The sequence below is a fragment of the Lipophrys pholis genome (genome assembly GCF_963383615.2).
Source record: "Lipophrys pholis genome assembly, chromosome: 9".
Lineage (NCBI taxonomy): Eukaryota > Metazoa > Chordata > Actinopteri > Blenniiformes > Blenniidae > Lipophrys > Lipophrys pholis.
Genome location: NC_137639.1, coordinates 16,949,567 through 16,970,084, shown reverse-complemented (window position 1 = coordinate 16,970,084; position 20,518 = coordinate 16,949,567). Strand labels below are relative to the sequence as shown.

The 20,518-nt window shown below is 42.1% G+C and overlaps 3 protein-coding genes across 3 annotated transcripts; 1 reads left to right on the top strand and 2 right to left on the bottom strand.

The window, feature by feature from the left end:
• Nucleotides 1-320: 320 nt before the first annotated feature.
• LOC308114242 (myelin-associated glycoprotein-like) lies at nucleotides 321-8,808 on the top strand. Its single transcript, XM_080470951.1, has 11 exons — nucleotides 321-370; nucleotides 1,415-1,496; nucleotides 1,879-2,247; nucleotides 2,355-2,651; nucleotides 3,477-3,725; nucleotides 3,799-4,059; nucleotides 4,577-4,843; nucleotides 4,934-5,230; nucleotides 5,319-5,409; nucleotides 5,989-6,058; nucleotides 6,894-8,808. Exons 2-11 carry the CDS (start codon nucleotides 1,451-1,453, stop codon nucleotides 7,191-7,193), a joined length of 2,247 nt encoding a protein of 748 aa, XP_080327077.1. The 5' UTR covers nucleotides 321-370; nucleotides 1,415-1,450; the 3' UTR covers nucleotides 7,194-8,808.
• LOC308114241 (B-cell receptor CD22) lies at nucleotides 7,608-17,473 on the bottom strand. The gene is made up of 18 exons (XM_080470950.1): nucleotides 17,362-17,473; nucleotides 16,511-16,642; nucleotides 16,341-16,407; nucleotides 15,822-16,235; nucleotides 14,206-14,493; nucleotides 13,767-14,009; nucleotides 13,048-13,335; nucleotides 12,674-12,961; nucleotides 11,653-11,934; nucleotides 11,024-11,296; nucleotides 10,574-10,840; nucleotides 10,354-10,435; nucleotides 10,209-10,272; nucleotides 9,989-10,098; nucleotides 9,656-9,713; nucleotides 8,872-8,966; nucleotides 8,703-8,766; nucleotides 7,608-8,505 (listed from the first exon to the last, which is right to left on the bottom strand). Exons 2-18 carry the CDS (start codon nucleotides 16,577-16,579, stop codon nucleotides 8,305-8,307), a joined length of 3,153 nt encoding a protein of 1,050 aa, XP_080327076.1. The 5' UTR covers nucleotides 16,580-16,642; nucleotides 17,362-17,473; the 3' UTR covers nucleotides 7,608-8,304.
• On the bottom strand, nucleotides 17,362-19,637 carry irgq2 (immunity-related GTPase family, q2). The gene is made up of 2 exons (XM_080470958.1): nucleotides 19,570-19,637; nucleotides 17,362-18,985 (listed from the first exon to the last, which is right to left on the bottom strand). The coding sequence occupies exon 2, from the start codon at nucleotides 18,981-18,983 to the stop codon at nucleotides 17,856-17,858; it is 1,128 nt and encodes a 375-aa protein (XP_080327084.1). The 5' UTR covers nucleotides 18,984-18,985; nucleotides 19,570-19,637; the 3' UTR covers nucleotides 17,362-17,855.
• Between the last annotated feature and the right edge of the window lie 881 nt (nucleotides 19,638-20,518).

The following is a 20,518-nucleotide window of genomic DNA, read 5'->3' as shown; positions in this document are numbered from 1 at the left end:
GTAAATATGAATATAAAAATAGTTTGAGAATCACACAATGTTAAGATGATGAGAAGACCATTTTTGATTGCTGGGAGGAGCAGGTTTGAGAATTGGCGACTAAAATTGAGTAATACACAGTCCTGAAGGGCCATATCGTGCCTGGGCTCATCGACCCACAGAATTTATGACAATTAAATCTCAATAAAAAGTTGTGCGTTTGTAAAGTATTCGTGTGATTTAGCCTGTGAATGTAGCCGAGGCACAGAGTGTATGAAACCCCTGTTGTTGTGCCGAGAGCCCCTCCCAGACACGTCGTACAACGGCTGAGTGTGACATCCACACACACCAGCAGACACACAGACTCACGACCACCGACCCTTCAATGCTGGTAAAACCTTTATTTTCAATTATTAGTTGATTTAAAAAAAAAAAAATGTTAGATGGATGAATTTGACTTCAGCTCAGGAAGTTTCTGTATAACTTCCAAATATTCTGCATGTTTTCCAGAAGAGAAAGACTCTGTATGCTGAAGGGATTTCTGTTTCTATTCTATTTAAAATGACCTCTGTTGTGAAACGTTTCCACCTTTCTTTGTAAACATTTGAACTTGCATGCTTTTGCTACACTTTTTAATGTACTATATTCTCTCCTGTGGCACATCTCTTCTGCGGTTTCCTAACAATACTACTTGTTTGTTAAAATTTGGGCTCAACAAATACAAAAAAAATCTGGAAAAAAAAGTAATTATCAAAAAAATTCATTGTTTTCATACATATTTCTGTATAGAGACATAATGGTTAAATTTTTTTCCACATTTTGAATGTGATCTTAAGAACTATTCTGATATTTTGAGTTGCTGTGTTTTTGATTTTCATGACTTATGAAGCTAAAATTATAAGGAATAGATAAATGGTTTGAAACATTCGTTTTTAATTAACCCAAATCTTCTAGACATTTCAGTTCAAATCACATTTTTAAATTAAACTCGTTTATTTGGTTGTGATATTTTAAGATGCATGTGAATATTCCTTATGGTAATACAGTTTAAAAGATCAAATCCAATCAAATCAAACTTTATTTATACAGCACTTGTCATACAAAAGGTTGTACCACAAAGTGCTTCACATAGTCACATGGTCCCATTTGTTCGGCACATTCTCTGATTCATACAATTCTGCAACGTATAGTTAAGTTTATTCCTCCTCGTCAATAATCTAATTGGAAAGATGCAAATTTTGTCATTTTTGGCAGACGAGTTACAATAAATGTGATTATTTTACAGATTTATGTATTAATGTTTAAAAAAAAAAGATCCACTTCTGTGCTTTAGTGTTTCTGATCACTTTTTGCACATCTAATTTGCTTAAATGTGCAAGAAATGTGTTAAATACTGTTGTTTTTAGCCTTGCCATAAAGGTTTCTTTTTGTGCAGTATTTCTCCCTGCAGACGCTGACCTGACTGAAAAGCATGACAGGCCTTACAAAGCTTTTCTTCCTGTACGGTCTTCTCCAAGGTGAGCTACTCCGTGTGTTTCCGATGCATCGTCAGTGTTGATTATTATCGCAAGAAGTACCTTTAAATTTAGTTATTGGCATTTGTTGGGTAATTTGTTTTCATGTCGATAACATTTATTTGCTTTCCTATATGAAGCAGAATGATGATTCTTTAATCCACAAGTGTGTTTCCGTTTAGAGTATTATATAAATATATGAATATATACTAACAAAGCCTCTTTTGCTTGAAGTGGGAATCTTTTTTTTTTAAATTTCTGATTTCCTATATAACTGTAGTTTAAGGCAGGGGTGATGAGCTGCTCTTCAGTTTTGAGTGTCACTGTTGCCTTTCCCCTGCTAATCTTTGGCCGCAGTATGATTTCCAGTGTGGTTTCCCCTCAGGTGTCGCATGCCAGCAGTGGCGAGTGGTCATGCCACAGACGGTGGAAGGCCTCGGCGGCTCCTGCGCGGTCATCCCCTGCAGCTTCAGCGTCCCCTCGGAGTGGGACGAACACCTGGACGAGTCATGTAAAGCCATCTGGAAGAGAGGAAGCTGGAGCCGCACGCAGGTGTTCGATTCCAGCCTCGCCGGAGCAAGTGCAAACCTAAACATCCTGCAGGGAAACCTGAGCGGGATTCTGCGCGAGAAGGACTGCACCACCGTCTTCAGCAGCCTGCCGTCCAACCACTACGATAACTACTACTTCAGACTGCAGTGTGACAACTCGCTCAAGTTCAACTTCCAAACCGGTGTCCTGATCACCACTCAGAGTTTGTTCTGCTGCAGTTCTTAGAACCAAATACACATTTAAAAAAAAATAATAAATGTAACGAGTATTTCACTCATTCATGCTCTTCTTTCCGGTTTGACTCCTCAGACCCGCTTCCCAAACCGACTGTGACTCCGTCCAGGGTGGAGGTGGAAGAAGGAACGCAGGTGACGGTGACCTGCTCGGCCGTGACTCCCTGTCCTGTTCTCCCTCCGGTTCTCACCTGGAACCCGAGTGTGGGAACCACTGAGGAGACTCTCGAAGCGAAGACTGTGAGCTCTGTGATGAACTTCACCGCCTCCTCCCTCCACAACGGACAGAGGCTCTCCTGCACCGCTCTGTACAGCCGACAGGCTGGGAGCGATGGCCTCCTGTATGAAAAGAGTCTGACCCTGCAGGTCTTCTGTGAGTATCTTTAGGTCACTTCTCTTCTTTTGTTCTTTCAGTTTGACAAAAATATCTAAACATCTAACCACACAATCAGATTTTGTGGTCTAAGTTTGAGTCTGTGTGGAGTTTGCATGAGTATTCCTGCGGTTCAAATCCATTTGTTTTGGCTTTAGTGTGTGGTGGTCCGGCTCTCTGTGTTTGCTCTGTGGAGGATCCAACAACAGTCAGCAGGGATTTCCTCGAGTGCTTCCCTTATTTGTAATATAAAATGTGAAACACAATGTCATTTTGATCCTTTTTACACTTTCCAATGTATCATTACCATTCAACTCTATAAAGTAACACCATCTTTTGCAGCGCATCAGTGTTGAAATCCTCCCTTTCTAAATATTCCTTCTAAGGGTCAAAGCAATACTGATCCATGTTATATATTGTTTTCCCAGCCATTCTCAGTGAATGATGTACCAACATATAAATATCCAATTAAATCAAAACTGTTGTCTCCTGATGCATTATGGATGAAATAGTCATCGTTTTACCCTGCTGGAGGGAAGGTGTGGGTAATGCTTGGACTTGTTCTGCTGAGAGTTCAATGTGAACATGATCAATGACCTTTTACAGTTTGGGAATTTTTTTTTTGGACATGTTGAGTTTTGGTTTTGTGACTTTGAAGTCACCGTGGCCGTTATTGGCCTGCGTGTGTTCGATCAAGCAGCACACTATTGAAGGTGTATGCTGCCTTTTACCTGATTCTTCCTGGAATGAGCTCCCAACTTCATGCTTCTGTCGTTCACATAAAAGTGGTACTGAACATGATTTGATGAACGATTTCTCTTCCAGATCCTCCAAATAACACATCAGTCAGCCACTCTGGACCCGTGAAAGAGGGAAGCTCGGTAACTCTGACCTGCAACACCGACGCAAACCCGGCTGTGGACAGCTTCAGCTGGTACAACCTGGATGGAGAGCAGGTGGGAACTAAGAAGAAGCTCTCAGCCACTGTTTCAGAAGTGGACAGCCAGTTTTACTGCAAGGCCAGCAACAAATATGGAGCCCAGAACTCCTCCGTCACTCAGATAGACGTACAGTGTAAGTAAGCCAGAGGAAGCTCTGAGCGCTTGGGTCACTAACACAGACTGAGCTGTATTGTTTTCTTCTCTAGTCTCTCCGAAGGAAACGACAGTAGTTGTGGACCCCGCCGGTCCGATCGTGGAGGGCAGTTTGGTTTCTCTGCTCTGCAGGAGCCGATCCAACCCGCCAGTCACCAACTACACCTGGTACAGAGCTGATGAGGAGCTCAACGAGCCTGGATCTGTCCTGGCTATATACAATCTCGACCCCAGCCACCGTGGAGACTACCACTGTGCAGCCAAAAACGAGCTGGGAGAGGAAACGTCAGCGTCGGTCCATCTGGACGTCCAGTGTAAGTTCATTCAACAACACAGAAGACGTTGATTCACGCTGAAAACAAACAACAGGACTGTGCATCTCCAGGCCGCTCATGTTCTGAATCTGGTTCGACTGTATATTCAGCTGTGCTTACCCAAACGTGAGCGACGGCCAAGATTTGCTCACAGTGTCTGGATGGGAGACAGTCAAGGATTGTCATGTCGCGTGACTTCAATTTAAAAAAAAAAAAAAAAAAACTTTCTGTGTCAGTCCATCATGACTGAGCTGCGCTGTGCCCACATGTGTGCCAGTGTGTCAGTTCATGTAGGGATGTTTTGTGTGACTTCGGTTCTCAATAGAATATCAAATCCAAACCTAAAAGATAAAGGTGCTACAGCAGGTTATTGAAAAGAAAAGAAATCAACTGTGAATTTTAATCTTGAAGTCAGTAGCAGTTTATTTTTGGTTTCTTTATATTGATGATCTTCTTTAGCCTCTTAAATCTGTGAGCAATAGCATTTGGATCACAGTTTTTTTTTTATTTCTTCCAGATCCCCCTAAAAACACCTCAGTGTCTGCAGCCCCCTCCGGCCCGGTGCTGGACGGCAGCTCCGTGACTCTGACCTGCTCAAACGTGGCCAGTCCAGTAGCAAGTAATTTCACCTGGTTCAGGGTGGCTGGCCACCAAAAGGAGGTGGTGGGCTCTGAGCGAGACTTCACCCTCAACGTGAGCAAACTCTCACAGGATCAGTTTTACTGCAAAGCCTTGAACGACCATGGAGCCGATTACTCGCAGACCGTCAGTGTTGATGTTATATGTCAGTTTCTCAATATTTATGACATTTTCCCTCCCCCAACAAAAGTGTGAATGAGCACATTCAAATCGCCATTTTCCTTCTGTTTGTCAGTTGCTCCAGAGATCCTACCTTCCTCCCGCTGTGTCAGAATTCTATCCCAGATCCGCTGCTCCTGTGACAGCCAGGCAAACCCGCCTCCCTCTTTTGTGTGGGAGCTGGCTGGAGAAGCCGTCAATCACTCCGCTGACCTCCCGATCAGACAGGTTTCTCTGGGCGGTGCGGCCCTGAGGAGTCTGATCACCCTGTACCGTGTGGACGAAGATGTGCCCTCGCTCGTCTGCCTCAGCTCCAACTCACTGGGCTCCGACAGTCTGGCGTTCAATGTGTCGGCCAGTGAAACTCAGCTAGGTGGGGAAAAAAACTCCCGATGCATAACGATGCTTTTACATTTCTTTCTTCCATTGCCAGGCTGATGTGTGCTCTTTGAACCTTCCAGGCATCCACACCTTTTCCCTGCTGATCGGCTCTGCAGTGGGAGCGGTGGGGATGTTGGCGGCGTGCGTCCCAATGCTCATTTTCTTTTGCAGGTTAGAATCACCAATATAGCAATCTCTGATGCTTCTTCCTGAACCAACTCTTATTGAACTCATATTCACAAAAGGGGCAGAGTAAATTAAAATGAACATCTTCATGTACTGTAAATATGTCACTACAAAAATAACATAGTAACAATGACAGCAGGGAGAAACTGAAGTTCAAAACAAGGAAACTGGGAATGTTCAAAGAGCAGAGAAGGTACCAGGGCAACTGGAATCTATAAATGTCATCACGTAAAGAAAATTAACAAAGTACATTCATTCTCACATTTGGATGTTTGAGCGTCAAATTTACACAAATATGTGGCGACAACTTGACATAAAAAAACTATCTAATGTGTTTTTATAGTGTATTTCTATCAAGTTATATATATATAGAAAAAAGATGTACTCCTTTCTCATATGCAAGTTGTGTCATGTGCAAGCTAAAAACATCTTCACATCCTCTTTCTATGGATAAACATAGCATTTCTAGTCGATACGAATGTGATCATTTTATATGATGAAAAAAGCATTACTATTTTTTGTACAGATGAAACTATTGTAAGATAAGTTTTGTGTTTGTTTCAGGAAAAGGAGAGGCAGTTTTTCACCTGACAAAGGGCGAGCGGACGCCTCAGGAGTATTGGCCGCCAACGAGGTGAGCAGGAGTCTATATATGTACTATTGGTTACAATGGCTTGTACACTGTTTTGGCCATATAGTACTCAGTGAAGTAAAAAGATTTGTTAATTTTTTTTTTATTCATGACATTACTGCCCCCTTTTTTTTTTTTTTTTTTTTTAAAGGATCTTGTACCATTTTTTACATGTGAGGGTCATGTGCACATACTGTATATAGATGTACATGTTTTTAAAGAATATTGTAAGACTTACTTTTTTTTTTATATATAAGTTTTTGCCTTTTCATAGCCATTCTTAAAAAACACAATTAAATGTTGTATATTTGTATAGAAAATAGGCTGAAATATGCACTGAATGCTTTCACAAAGCTTTTGTCTTGTCTTAATCAGCAAAAATGTGCTTTATTAAGAAAAGAAATGGCTTGTGTAATTGTTAGGACATTGTAAGAGAAAGAAACGATGACAAAAAAAAAATCATTATCATAGTTTAGAGTCATAAAGTAAATTACTATCTAAAGAAAAAGTCATAACCTGGCTGTAAGAAGCCAGCTTTAAGAGTATAAGGAGTATAAAATACAGATACTTGTGTAAGGGTTAAGTTGTCAGAAAAATAAATACTGAAAACTGCAGATACCTGAAAAATAAACCAAAGTAAATAAAAGAATAGTAAAGCTGTATTACTCCTCATCTATTCACGATCGGTGGTACTGAATCATGTATGATGGCAAAGACAAACAGAGTATATCTCCATCTTCATACACAAGGTTTTCATTCACAGTACTTGAAGTAAAATGTTACTCAAGTGATCCTGAACGGACCAGCTGGTTTTTTTTTTCCCCCGCTTTCTGTGCAGATGGACTCTTCATTGGTTTATACCAACAAAGCCATTGTGGTGGAGAACGGGGGGTTTAAGGAGGACGCTCCCCACCAAGCCAATGGAGACTTAGTCCCGGTGCAGGAGAGCTCAGTGAGTAATCCTGGAGAGGGTGAGATCAACGGCCTCGCCCCCGTGACACCCGGCATCCCGAATGGTAACCCCACTGTGCACCAAGAGGAAACTGTGGAAGACTCTCATGAGGGACAAGAAAAGGATACCGGTGGTTTGGCGGAGCGGGTCAGCGAAAGTGTGACTGCTGAAGTTGAGGTCAATTAATGTTGTTTGAAGCACCGGGTTCCGTCGTCTTACAGCGATGAGCAACGAGCGACGAGCGGAGGCCCGGCTGTGAAACATGGCCAGTAAAATGTTTTTAATCGGCAGTAGACGCGTAGATTTATGTTTTAGGTAACGGCTCATTCGAGAGAAAGATACTCCACGTGTGTGGTTTCTGTTTTTGACTGGTCACGTACATTTTTGTGTGTTAACACTTTAAAAAATGTTTCCAAAAAAACAGCAGTGGAGCAAAGATAGTTACTTTATGATTCAGATGTCAGAACTATAAAAGCCGCTTTTTTTACGTTGTTCAGTTTGAAACACGTGTCTCATTCAAACTGCTTCCGTTAACTTACATTTTCACCTTTCCTGACTTGAACCATTCGTGCAGAATTGAATAAGCGAATACACAGCGAGAACGTTCAACACTTTTTATTGCTGACTTTGTGTTTTTATAAAACATAAATACGTTTGAGATTATTAGAAGGAAAAAAAAAAAGAATTCTTGCAATTAGCGCAATTGGAGCCGTGAAATCTGGTTATGAAATGGAAGAATATATGCAGAGTGCAATGGAAGAGTTCAGAGCGTGCGTGCATAAAAGCCAGAAAGTGTGCAATCGGTGCAGAAAAAAAAAAGTTGCACGTGCTTATGATGGCAAAAAGTTGTGTAACACAGCTCCTTGTGTTGACTGTGTGATGTAATGTTTCTCGCTGTCCGCTCCCGCCGCACACATGACAGTGTCATGCACCGTTTGTGCAAGACAGGGACCGTCTCAGAACTTCTTCATCGCACCTCGTACACAGAGGAGCACATTGTTTCAACATGGGGAGGCTCAGCAGGGGCGTTGCAGCTCTACAGCTTTACACACATGCATTTAGTTTGCACGGCGTCTCTGTTTTACGTTTCAGATCCTTTGAGTTCGCAGCAAAACGTACTAACCACTCTTTATCCGCCTTTGTCATGCTTTAAGCAGAATGCTTAGAAATAATTAAAGAACAGAAATATAGTACAACAGCAGCGATGATACCAATATTTACTAAAACCATTCATTGTGAGCTTGTTTCATAGGTTAAAAGTAGCTGGTATATTGTTGGAGGATATAAAAAGCTGGAGTCAGATTTTGAGCTCAGAGTACTGAGTGTTGTCCTCAGAGGTGCTGAAGTCTCTCCCTGGTCTCTGTTGTCCAGCCTTTGGCTTGAAGGTCACCCTCGAGTACGTGACCTCCACTTCATCTTCATCATCATCTTCACTGGTGTCCGTGTCGGAGTCAGATGGATGTGTATTCTCATAGTCCGCCACCTTTTCATGTTGTTTCTAAGGAAAAGAGTGTGACGGGTTTAGTCGTTTTTACGAATTCTTGGATCCGATGCACAAAACTAAATCAATCCAAAACACACATTTGACCACCAAGCAGGATTTAATCCTCCTTGATACTCATGGAAATTACAGCACTATGATGTAATAAACTGGATGATACACATGAAATGTGTATTATTTGGCGAATGTCTGACCTTTTTGGGTGTTTTGGGCTTTACTTTGGACACCCCAGCATACACAGCTTCCCCTTCTGGCTTCCTGAAAGAAAATGAAACTACAATAAAGTCTGCAAAATGTTCCAAAATAACCCAGAATGGAAGATTTTTCTTTCTCTTCTGCCACACGCACAACAGCCATTCTTACCGCTGCTTCTTCTCAAAGTGCAAAGAGGCATAATTGAGAGAATCTTCCTCCTTCAGTGCACCATTCTGCCTCGCAGGCCTTTGTGCAGACGGAGCCTGAGCAGATGCAGACATGACACATCACTGAGTGTACAGCGGCGACTGAATCGCTTCATTCATGCGTCCGCATTGAAGATGTAAGTCTGTCATTGAATTTGTTCGTACAAATGCAAAACCCTGAATGATCACTGCGTAGTGTTGTCCGCCACCGAGCAGACAAACGGAGCGGGGAACCGGTGTTCAGTGTTGTTTATCGCGAGAAATATGAATAAGTTCATCAAAGTGTTCCAATTCAAGTGATTGCATGTATTATATGTGCATTGGTGCATATGATATGTTAATTTCTCATTTTTAATTTTAATTTCATACTATATATGTTTAGTTGAAATGATGTCTTACTAACTAAGCAAGACTAACAATGTGTAAAGGTTTGAACATTCTGCAGGTAGTTTTCATGTTACAAGGTGATATTGATAACCTTTTTTCTGCAATTTCATTAAATTTGATTTGTTGTTATTTTTCTTCCACCTACACATTCCCTCCTCAGCTTCTCCTCTTAATCTATTTTGTGGCTGTTTTCACAAGCCAAGTGGTTCTCTGAACAAGTGCTTCTGAAAAAAAACAAAAAAACTGCTTTACTGCCTCTTTAAAAAAAAAAACGTCAAATGTGTTGTAAGAGCTACTTCTCAATAAAACCTTCGAATAATCACTGTTTTGGTCGTTATGTGTGAGTCGGCTGTCCTCACCGCCTCTCCTTTGGGCAGATTCACGGTGGAGTAAACACAGGGGGTGCTGGATGAAGGCCTGTGGAACAACAACAACAACAAAACAACAAAGTCACGCATCTTCAGTGACCTCTGAGTCTGATCTGAAAATGCTGCAGACTTTTATTGTGATATTCATATCTGAATGCTTAAAGAATGAGCAGATTGTGTGATACTTGTTCTCTCTGTGTGTGTGTGTGTGTGTGTGTGTGTGTGTGTGTGTGTGTGTGTGTGTGTGTGTGTGTGTGTGTGTGTGTGTGTGTGTGTGTGTGTGTGTGTGTGTGTGTGTGTGTGTGTGTGCCTCTGCTGTCTTACGTGCTGTCTGGATGAGACTGTTGTGGGAAGAGGTCGTCTCTGCTCCTGGAAGGTTCGGTCAGAGCAGCTTCATTCATCAGATTCCTTCTACTGGATCCCTTCCATTGCGCCTGAATGAATTTACACATACACACACACAAAGATGTCTTATTTTGGTTCACATTTGCCCGATACAGAGATAGAAAGTTTTGCAAGCTTTTTCTTTTTTTTAAGTGATCACCAGAAAACCACAGCAGCGCCTTGTGTTTGCGGGTCTTTGTTGAATTGATTTCATCCTGCTCTGTCTGACAAGAAAAAGACAGGACTGGGGTTTAGTTTTCAGAACTGCTGAATTGTTCTTTATGAAAAGTATAGACAGACTTTACCTGTACAAAATGAAAATGAGGAACAAAAGGAAAAAAAGAAGGCAGGAAATGGTGAAAATCTTGAAAATCTTCATGATACTGCCTGTGATTAGAAGAGAAAAGAGGAACAGTATTGAGGGAGTGGCTTCTCGCATGTCTAAGATTTAAAAATAAATCCTGAGGCATTGCCCATCTGAACACTCAACACAGCAAACATAGATTAACTCATGATTTTACTCACTATCAAACAGTGGGACCGAATCCGACGGTCTTTGACCGATGTCATTCTCAGCCACGCAGTAGTATTCCCCCGGTTCGTGGGAGTCCACGGAGATATTCTGATTACCAGAGACTTTAATATCCCCTGACTCAGCACCTGCCTTCTTGTACCATGAATATTGTCTGACAGGAGGGTAGCAGTGGGCGAAGCAGCTCAGCGGCACGAAGCTCGTCCCATCAGGCAGCTGATGTTTTTCCCCTTCAATGATTCTTGTGTGTTTTGGCCCATCTGAACCGGAGGAGGAAGAAGAAAGATATTTTGATAGTACACACGGGAAAGTACAGGATTGCTGTGTTGGAAGGTCGTCTGTGGCAACAGATGACACTCAGCCTGTTATCTATTCAGAAGTGAAAGATGCTGACATCACTCAAAAGTAACAAGAGTGTGTCCTTTAATAAGTTTTGAACTCACAGTGGATTGTAATCTCGATTGGCTGCGACTCTCCGGCCCCTATTTCATTTCTGGCCTCACAGCTGTAGAACCCGCTGTCAGAGGGTCTCGCTGACTTTACAAAGATGATTGAGCCAGTTGTGTGGACTGGTTCCCTCTCACCATAGGTCACCTTCGTCCAGGTCGTGGAGCTCACCGGCGGGTGGGATCTGGCTGTGCAGTCCAACCTGAACTGCGTGTTTTCTTTCACTACGAGACTGTGCCGAGCTTCTACCTTGACTTCTTTGGGGGCGTCTGCACAAACCGCCGAGGAGAAAATATGAACATACGATCAAATAACTGTTGCACGTTTCCAAACTGAACACATTTTTATGACTGCTATGTTGTGAAAATGTAGCGATCTGAACAGAAACAGCATCCTTACATCAGTACGTTCATACAGTTTTAGGATTATAGACGTAAGTGGCTGGAGTTATAAAATGAAGAGACACAAGCGCATGATTGTTGGAAGTGTTATACATAACGACTGCACTCTGCATCAATCAAGTCTGGAAAGACTTACAGTTTCCGTAGGAAAACATTGCAGTGAGAGTCTCAGTGATTAACCCATATAATGAATGAAGAAAAACACCCCACGCTCTGTCACTCACACTTCACCACGAGTTTCCTCGGGTCGCTCTGCGCGCGTCCTTCACTGTTTGATGCATTGCAGGTGTAATCGTCCGCATCGGTTGAAGTTGCAGTGAAAGTGTGGCGGACAAAACTCTGGTCATCAACCGCTGGAAATACGTGCCATTCTCTCCCAGCTGGTTTGGAAGACCTGGTCAAGGTAAAACGTGACGGTGGGAAACTTTCAGCCGAGCAGTTGACTGTTACGAGCCGGCCCTCTGTGACCTCGGCCTGTATCGACAACGCGACGCTGGTGGGCGGAACTGTGGAGAGAAAGCAGCCATCAGGAAAATATCAGGGACGTTTACTGTTTGTTTTTCTAAACCCTATTACATTACAAAGAGTGACGATATGACTGATCCTTTCTGTAACTTGGCTGTTTTTTTATTAACACACTACACCGTCTTCATTTCATCTACATATAAAAACAAATCAGGTTTACTGCAATCTATTCTAGATAATGGCTTTATTGTCTTTGAGGCTTCTTCAATTCAATCCTAAAATGACTTATTGATGTTTTTTTGGGACAAAACACATGAATTCTGGCTGGAGTTCAGCTGCTGAATAAGGTGGTTTTCTCAACTTGTCCATATGTGAAATTGTGACTGATTAAGACACTTATCCCCAAATATCACCTTGTGAAAGTGGATAGAGGATAAAACGTACTTTATTGATCGTTTTGGCGAAATGACCTCTGCATTTAACCCATCCTATCAATAGTTAACCTTATGTACGTGTGCACAAGGAGTTCAGGTCGAGGGCTTTGCTGAGAGACAAACAGTAGTGACTTGTCACCAGTTGGATCTGAATCTTCGCACGTCCAAACACAAACTTGAGTACAATGAGAAAATGTGCTATATAGGTAAATAGAATTGACCATTTTAAATGATTTAAAAGAAAACGTATCAACCTTCAAAAACAGGGAATAAAGGGCACCTTCAGGGTGATTTTTTATTTTATTTTTTTTTAACCTAATGCAAAAGTGTGTCGAACTTCACTCACACAGCACACGTATGCACAGCGGCTCACTAACGCCCCCGCTGCCGACGCTGTTGGAGGCGTTGCAGGTGTAACAGGCCTCGTCCGCTCTTTGCACCGTCTCCAAAGTTAAGCTCTCCTCTTGGCTCATCACACGTATCAACTTTGAGCGATCAGTCCGTTGGTAACGGTACCAGGAGTACCAGGGGGTTGGATATGCTTCCGTTTGACAGGTCATTGTGAGGCGGTCGTGAACTTTCACACTATTGTCTTTCATGTTCTGTGGAGAGATCCGTGTGTTTCTTGGCTTGTCTGGGGGGGAAAAAAGGCAGTGAAAGAGCTTTCAGTATGTTTGTTGGAGGTGGTACAGTCTGGAAGGATGTGTGAGTGAAACTTACATTTGACCTGAAAACGATACGGTTTTGATTCTCCACGGCCAACACTATTAGTGGCTTGGCATTTATAGACACCACTGTCCTCTGGCTTGACTGCAAAAACAAATGTCCTTTGTCTCCATTTATTATTTGTGGTGGTGAGACGAGTTGAATCTTTAAACCAAATAACGTTGTGTGGTGGTGGGGAGCTTTTCTTCACATTACATACAAATCTGACTCTGGCTCCTTCTTTAACATCTTCAGGACCTCCATCACGCTCCGGTGAGATCTGGACCTCAACATGTGGCACATCTGAAATAAAGGATTTCTGCATCAATTGTATACAGATTATTCAAATACAGCAAAAGTTATTAATGTTGTTGTTGTTGTTGTTGTTGTTGTTGTGCCTGAACATTGCCTGTAACTTGCACTTTCTTATTCTCATTTCTAAACTGAAAATATTACATGTGAATAAATAATTTATTTTATTTAGCTTTTGAAAGCGACATTTGCAATAATGTATTCCTTTAAAAAAATAAATAAATAAATAAAATAGTGGGTTATATGCCAAATCTTTAGATTGATTGTTTAAATACAAAGTAAAACAGGAAAAAAAATAAATCACAAGTTTAACCCTTGCAACAGTCACACATGCCGAATGATTCTCCAGTATAACAATCTGAATTGGCATGTCATTGGGCAAAAAGAGTAAAAAGACTTGAAGCAAAATATGAATTACTCACAAGTAACTGTAACCTCGACTGAGCTCAGTTGTTCCGCAAGTTTGTTTTTAGCTCTGCAAGTGTATGTTCCACTTTGAGACTCTTTGATTGAAGGGATCTTCCATTGGGCTCCTGAGACCTCCTGGTTTCCTTTAATCCAGGTAAAGGTAGGGCTAGGCTGCCCTCTGCCAGAGCACTTAAGAGTCACAGAGCCTCCCTCCACCGTGGCAGAGCTCACCTCAGCCACAATCTCTCTGGGAGCGTCTGTGTCAATAGATTCAAAACGAAAGAAGAGAAATCAAGATGAATTATATTGCATGATAAACTCACATGGTATGGGGTGATATGATTTAGACTTTCGACTTATGTGGATGAGTCATATTAATGGATCAGTGAATTTTGAATTCATTCACATTTAGTGGACAAACATATATTGCAGTAAACAAATGTATAAACTTACAAGCTACAGTGAGTGTGACGTTCCTGATCAAATTGATGTCACTGTTATCCGTTGTTTGGCATGAAAACTCTGACCCGTCATCCTGCCACGTCACTTCATAGGTTTTCATGATGCTTTTGTGTGGAAGATTCCTAGTATGACGTGTTACCACCGATTTGAATGGCGGCTGTTCTGAATGATCAATTCGTAGGTTTGACGTGCATGAAGTCAAAGTGGAACATGTGAGCGTTATCTTCTCATTTTCCTGAGCGGTGGGTAGTTCCTTAAAAGTGATCGGACATGGATTGTCTGAAAATGCAAATGACATACAGCATTACCAGAAATGTTACAGTGAATGCAACAAGTCAAGTGAACATTACATTTTCATTACTGAACATGATGCAGGAACAAACTGACAGAGGGTTGAGAGTTAACTACAGTGTAGCTGGGTAGTAAAAAAGAAAAGAAAAGAAAAGAGAACCAGTCACCAGTATGACTGATGGATCATTTTTTTTTTTTTTTTTTTTTTTTCTCGCCCTTGTCCTGTTCAGCAGCTTGAGTCAACAATATGATGTGATTGAGAGCCTTCGGAGTCAGAACAGTTTTTGGTCTTGCAACAGGGAGAGACCTGGAGTCTCCTCCTGTTGCCTTCTCCGTCAGAAGTTGGCATGGCTGCCGTACACGACCGGGGGGGAACGCACAAAGAGAGAGAGAAGAGAAGAGAGAGAAGAAAGTCGAGGGGGGAGGGGGGAGGGGGGTGGGGGGAAGGGGATAACATACAATGTCCTTGTTGTGCTACATATATTATTTGCAATAATCACACTCATCCAAATACTTTCCAACTGTTATTAGATTAACCAGCCTGAGCAGCTCTATCTAGACAGTAAGATGATTTTCTAGATTAACCAGCCTGAGCAGCTCTATCTAGACAGTAAGATGATTTCCTAGATTTAACCAGCCTGAGCAGCTCTATCTAGACAGTAAGATGATTTCCTAGATTTAACCAGCCTGAGCAGCTCTATCTAGACAGTAACGTGAAGCAGGAACATGAAATAACAAAGAGGCAACAACAAAAGAGGAACATGATTTTTAAAGTTTGAGCAAATGATGACAGACAACAAGCAACTTCAGAAGCACCTTTCGTGAGGAGTGAAAGTGTGTGTGTGTGTGTGTGTGTGTGTGTATGTGTGTGTGAGTGTGTGTGGCTTGTCCACTGGGTGTGGCCGGAACTGTTGTGGGGGGACCCGTGGTGACACCCCGGGGTCCGAGGCCACCGCGCCCGGACACCGCCACCCCGGTAGACAGAAGCCCCCCAGGCCCGGGGAGACCCCAGCGAATGGATCATTTTTTCTTGACAGATGCGATCTATACTCAGACTCGACTTTTACGCCACAAAATACAGTGAGTACAGGCAGAAGCTGTAGTTTTGCACTTTCACATAAATAAAGGATTTGGCGCTGTACTTCTTACCTCAACTTCAGTAAATAGTTTTGCTGCCTTACCAATGCCATCAAAGTGTTACTGCAGTTTCTTTCTTGTCATGGCTTTTCAGCCGTTTTTATGAAATGTATGATTTTGTTATAATCACATTGAGTCAGTCAGATCATCTTGATCTCTCTTCTGATGATTGTACTTACCATCAACTGTAAGGCTGATGTTGGTCCTAGTTGCCCATCTGGTTTCACCTCTCACATATCGGAACATATAATTCCCGGTGTCATTTTTGTTCAGCTCACAGATCTGAATACTGCAAAGTTCGTCACATGAACGTAAACCGTCACAGTTCCAGTTTGTACGTGGAGAGGGGATGTTTTCAACTCTGCCTTTAAAGTCTTCAGAGCAGTCTTCATCATTACTGTAAACAACTGTGCCAATAAAATCTTTCTTTTCTTCTCTCCATTTTGCATCTTTAATCCAATACCAGAGAGCCTTATCGGTGTCAACACGTCCTGTGACTTTGCATTTCATTTCAACGCAGGATCCCTCTTTTGCATTTTTTTTCAGCTCAGTGCTGTCTATCCTGAAGGGGTTTGATTCCTGGCAAAGAAAACCTGCAAATGTGAGAAACCAATAGTAGGCAGTTACACCTGCACGACTTCAGATTGGATTTCAACAAAAAAAAACAAACATGCATAATACAATCCCAGAACACCCACTTTTTATCAGTACCAGAAACACCAACAATCCAACTGTGTGAGCCTTCATGTTCACGCAGGGCAAAACCTGAGATGGGCAACAAAGACAAGACAGGACAGAACAAATCATCAATATCATTTTTTTTTTTTTTTTTGTGGCTATGTATTCTTCGTAACAACTCTCAACTCACTTTATGTGATCCGTCACACCGGTGGAGATGGTTTATATGATAGGAGCTCACTGCTGGAAGAAGTCCCATGCACAGGTCAAGATGGTGGAGTGAACCGCCAGCCTTGGGACTGTCAACTGAGTCACAGTCAGCCTGATGACACGTTACATGGATAGTTTTTATATTGCAAGAACAGTGAACACAATTATTAAAGAGAAATACGCCTGTTAATGTCAATCGGCATTTTCAGATCTCTCTCTCTCTCTCTCTCTCTCTGTCTCTCTGTCTCTTTGTCTGTCTCTCTGTCTCTCTGTTTCTCTGTTTCTCTGTCTCTCTGTCTCTCTCTGTCTCTCTCTCTCTCTCTCTCTCTCTCTCTCTCTCTCTCTCTCTCTCTCTCTCTCTCTCTCTCAAACTATTTTTATTTCATTATTATTTTCCTGGATGCCACAGCACAACTCCACAAGTGACACAAGAGTACATGATCATTAAAATTAAATTAAATTTTAGTCATCTCTCTTTTAGAATAATTAATTTTCCATTCAATCTATTGATATCCCATATCCCATAATAGGATTTTGAAGATGACTTTTTAGATGCAATAAAACGATTTTATAGATATATATGCGATAGAACGAAATTTTTGGAATGGCAGAAAAACGTTTTTGTCTCCTTCAACAGCCATGAATTCCAAACAGACTCACAACACATCACTCAAAAATCAAACATCTCTCAAAAATAGTGTAACATTATACTGTATCACTTAAAACTTTTGTTTTTTGATTAATTGTTGATTGTAAATATTCCTAAAAACATGAGATTAGTCCTTATTTTAAACCACAAAGTGTAGGGGAAAAAAAGATCACTGCTCTTACCTCAAACAATCCCCTTCTTGCACTATAGCAGACACACTATCACTTCTCAAGAAACACGATTTAAGAGGAAGTTTCCACAGCTGACTTGTGATCTTAAAGTATTTGCATGTCCAATCATGCAAGCGAGCGAACACAGTCCTTTATAGCTTCACCGGAAAAAAAAGATAGGATATTTTTGACTTGTGGGCTACAGTGTGCACGCAGTGTCAACGTCGTCTCAGTTCTTCTATTTGAGCCTCAGTGATGGTGAAAGTGACTATTTAGTGCATCTGTGGTGGCTTATTTCAAGCAGACACAGAGAAACGTGCAGTTCTTAGTATTTATTTAAAGAATTGCAAACTATTTACTGTGGGGGGTTTTGTTTAAAGTGAAAATAAAAACAGTTTGTATCAAAACATTCATGAAAGTATTGTGTGTTTCTCTCTACTCGAGGAGAATCGTGATCAAAGATCGACGGAAAGCATGAAAAGTCATCATTTGATTTTATTGCCGCTCTAAAGCGCGGCGGCCAATATCTTCTCAGCATCCACGGCCATTTCATCAATGGAGCTATTTAAGGCTTGCAGCATGGCGGCGAAGGAGCGGCTGGCCGAGCGGGCGTGTCTCGGCATTGCCATCCCCAGCAGCTTCGATGAGACACTGGTTAGATCTCTCTCTGCAGCCGCCAGGCGGCTTTTCACTTCACCTTTGCTGACCTCCACCGACAGAGCAGAGGTCCGCAGCTGTTTGAGGCGCGCCGGCTCGACGCCTCTCTGTCGAGCCAACCGCTCTACAGACTCGTCATCGAGGCACAGAGAGAGCTGAGCTTTCGTCAGGATCCGCACCGCCACGCTGGAGTCCACCATCGACGCCACCAGAGGAACGGGAATCGCTGACATCCCGCCAGAGAGTGACGCAGCTGCCCAGACCAGCGCTTTGAACGCCTCCTTTTTCTTGGTGACCAAATCTGAGGTGAGGGTTGGCAGAGCCAGGAGAAGAGCGTGGGCTCGGATCTCTGGAAGGTCTCTACTCATGTTCTCCAACAGCGCGGGGAAATCAAATCTCTCCAGCGTGGCGGGTCCCACCAGGTAGACCTTAGGCTGGGCGACACCCTGGGCTGTGAGCACTTCCACGCTGAGCTTTCTCTTTTCCTCCGAGCTCCTTTCTGCGTCTTTAGCAGAGGCTAAAAGAATAAAGTACACAGTCTGTCGCTGCACAGAGTGAGACTCCAAGAAAACCTCCACACTGTTTGGTTGGGGTTTCTCGGTGAACGTCAAGAAGATGGCGTTGTAGCGGAGGAATTTATACCGATCCATGTATCCCTGCGGGTCGAACGGGGACGTGATTGGAACAGGGGGCAGATCCCACAGGCGGAAGTCAGGGTGTTTGGGGTTCGGGTAGCCCGCCACCTCCTCAGGAGCTGCAGGGGACGGAGAAGGAGCTGCTCCTTCATCACCAGGCCCCAGACCACGAAGGGAGTTCATGAAGGAGGCTTTTTCATCCCCGCGGTCTCCAACCACCGCCAAATTGATTCTGCTGATGAGGAGGTCTTCCACCGCATCCTTGACCTCCGACAATTTATTGCTCTCGATCGAGTCTTTGAGGGTCTCAAGAAGGTTTAAGGATTTGAAGACGTCCGCCATCACTACAGAGAGGCAAAGAGCACAGCCGTCACAAAGGGTAGACCAGAAAGAGAAATGGAAAAGCAACAAATTGGGAAAATAATTAAAAGTCTCACAGCAACTGGTCCATATTAGAAACTGAAAACAAATGACCATGCCTTGAAGCAATAAGAGGCCAAATGAATAAACTTCATGAACAATGAAAACCTGGATCTACATTCCACTCATGACAAGTTTATGTTTGTCCATATTTATCTGGTGATGCTCCAAAAAAATATTGAAAAATACATAGCAATTTACTGGTAATATCATATATTTTAAAATATATAATATCAAATATTTTAGATGTATAAGCCTTTCTTCCATTGCCTATGCATTCTCACTACATGAGTTAAAAACTGTAATAATGATCTATTTTCATGATCTACCAGTCAGAAGGACTTTTCACAGTGGAAGACATAGTTTAACTTGTGATACATTCAAGCACTCATTCCTCGGGAGACTTTAATACTCTCGCTAAAGTCGGATTCCAGGTCTTTTGAGGTTTTTATATGAAAATATATCGTCACGAATAAACAGTTTAAATCAAAGCACTGCAGGCACTCACCTGCACGTCTTGAGCAGAAGTGGCCCTCCGGTTGAAGTGCGTCACATGTGGACTCTTGTGCAGCTCTGCAGCTCTGACAGCGTCAGGCGGATCTATTTAAGGCATTCGTCCATCCAGTGGAACATTGTAATCCTGTAAGCTCAGCTTTAATCCCAAATCACTTTGAAGGTAGGTGATGCTTCTGGCTTTCCTTCATTTACCTCCACAGACACACAATTCATACACCAATATGCAGTGTAATGCTTCTTTTTAATTTTTTTACAAACACTACCTTTGACACAGATATCTGAACTTTATCAACATATTTTTTTCAGAAATATACAATAGAATTGAACAGAATTCGTCATCATTATTTTTGCATGTTTTGTTCAGAGTAGAGGGGTTGGAGACTTTTACTATTCGAGTATGTCAAGACAGCTTTTGTTTCTGGCCAATGTTAATGTCTCTGAAGGGAGTTAGTGGTCTGTTTATGGTGGACTCTGTGTCCCCAGATGAAGAAGGAAAAAAAAACTTGTTTCAGCTTCCAGAGAAAGTATAGTCTGCCGGGCTGGTTTGATTTTCTAAAGTCTGGTCTCAGTTCAATTCTTAAATAATCATCACAGGTTTCATATCAAAGAACAAAAATTGTTGCGTGAAAAAGAGGAAAAACAGTCGTGCTAATAAGACAGTTGCCAACAAAGCTCAATACTCGGAGTGAAAAGCTTCTTCCGCCATTTAGAAGGAACCCAGTATGCAAAACATCTGACACCTGTTGCCAGAGATTTTTGTTTTTCTGCTCACATCCTCTCACACACTGACTTCTTGCAATTCTGACAGAAGTAGGCAGAGGCTTTTTCCGTTTTTGTTTTGTTTGTTTTGTTTTGTTTGCACTGAGCATGGAATTTCATTTCACTTTAAAAGATTTTGAAATGTATCCGTTATTTGTAAGTGGTAAATATAAAAGTCAAAA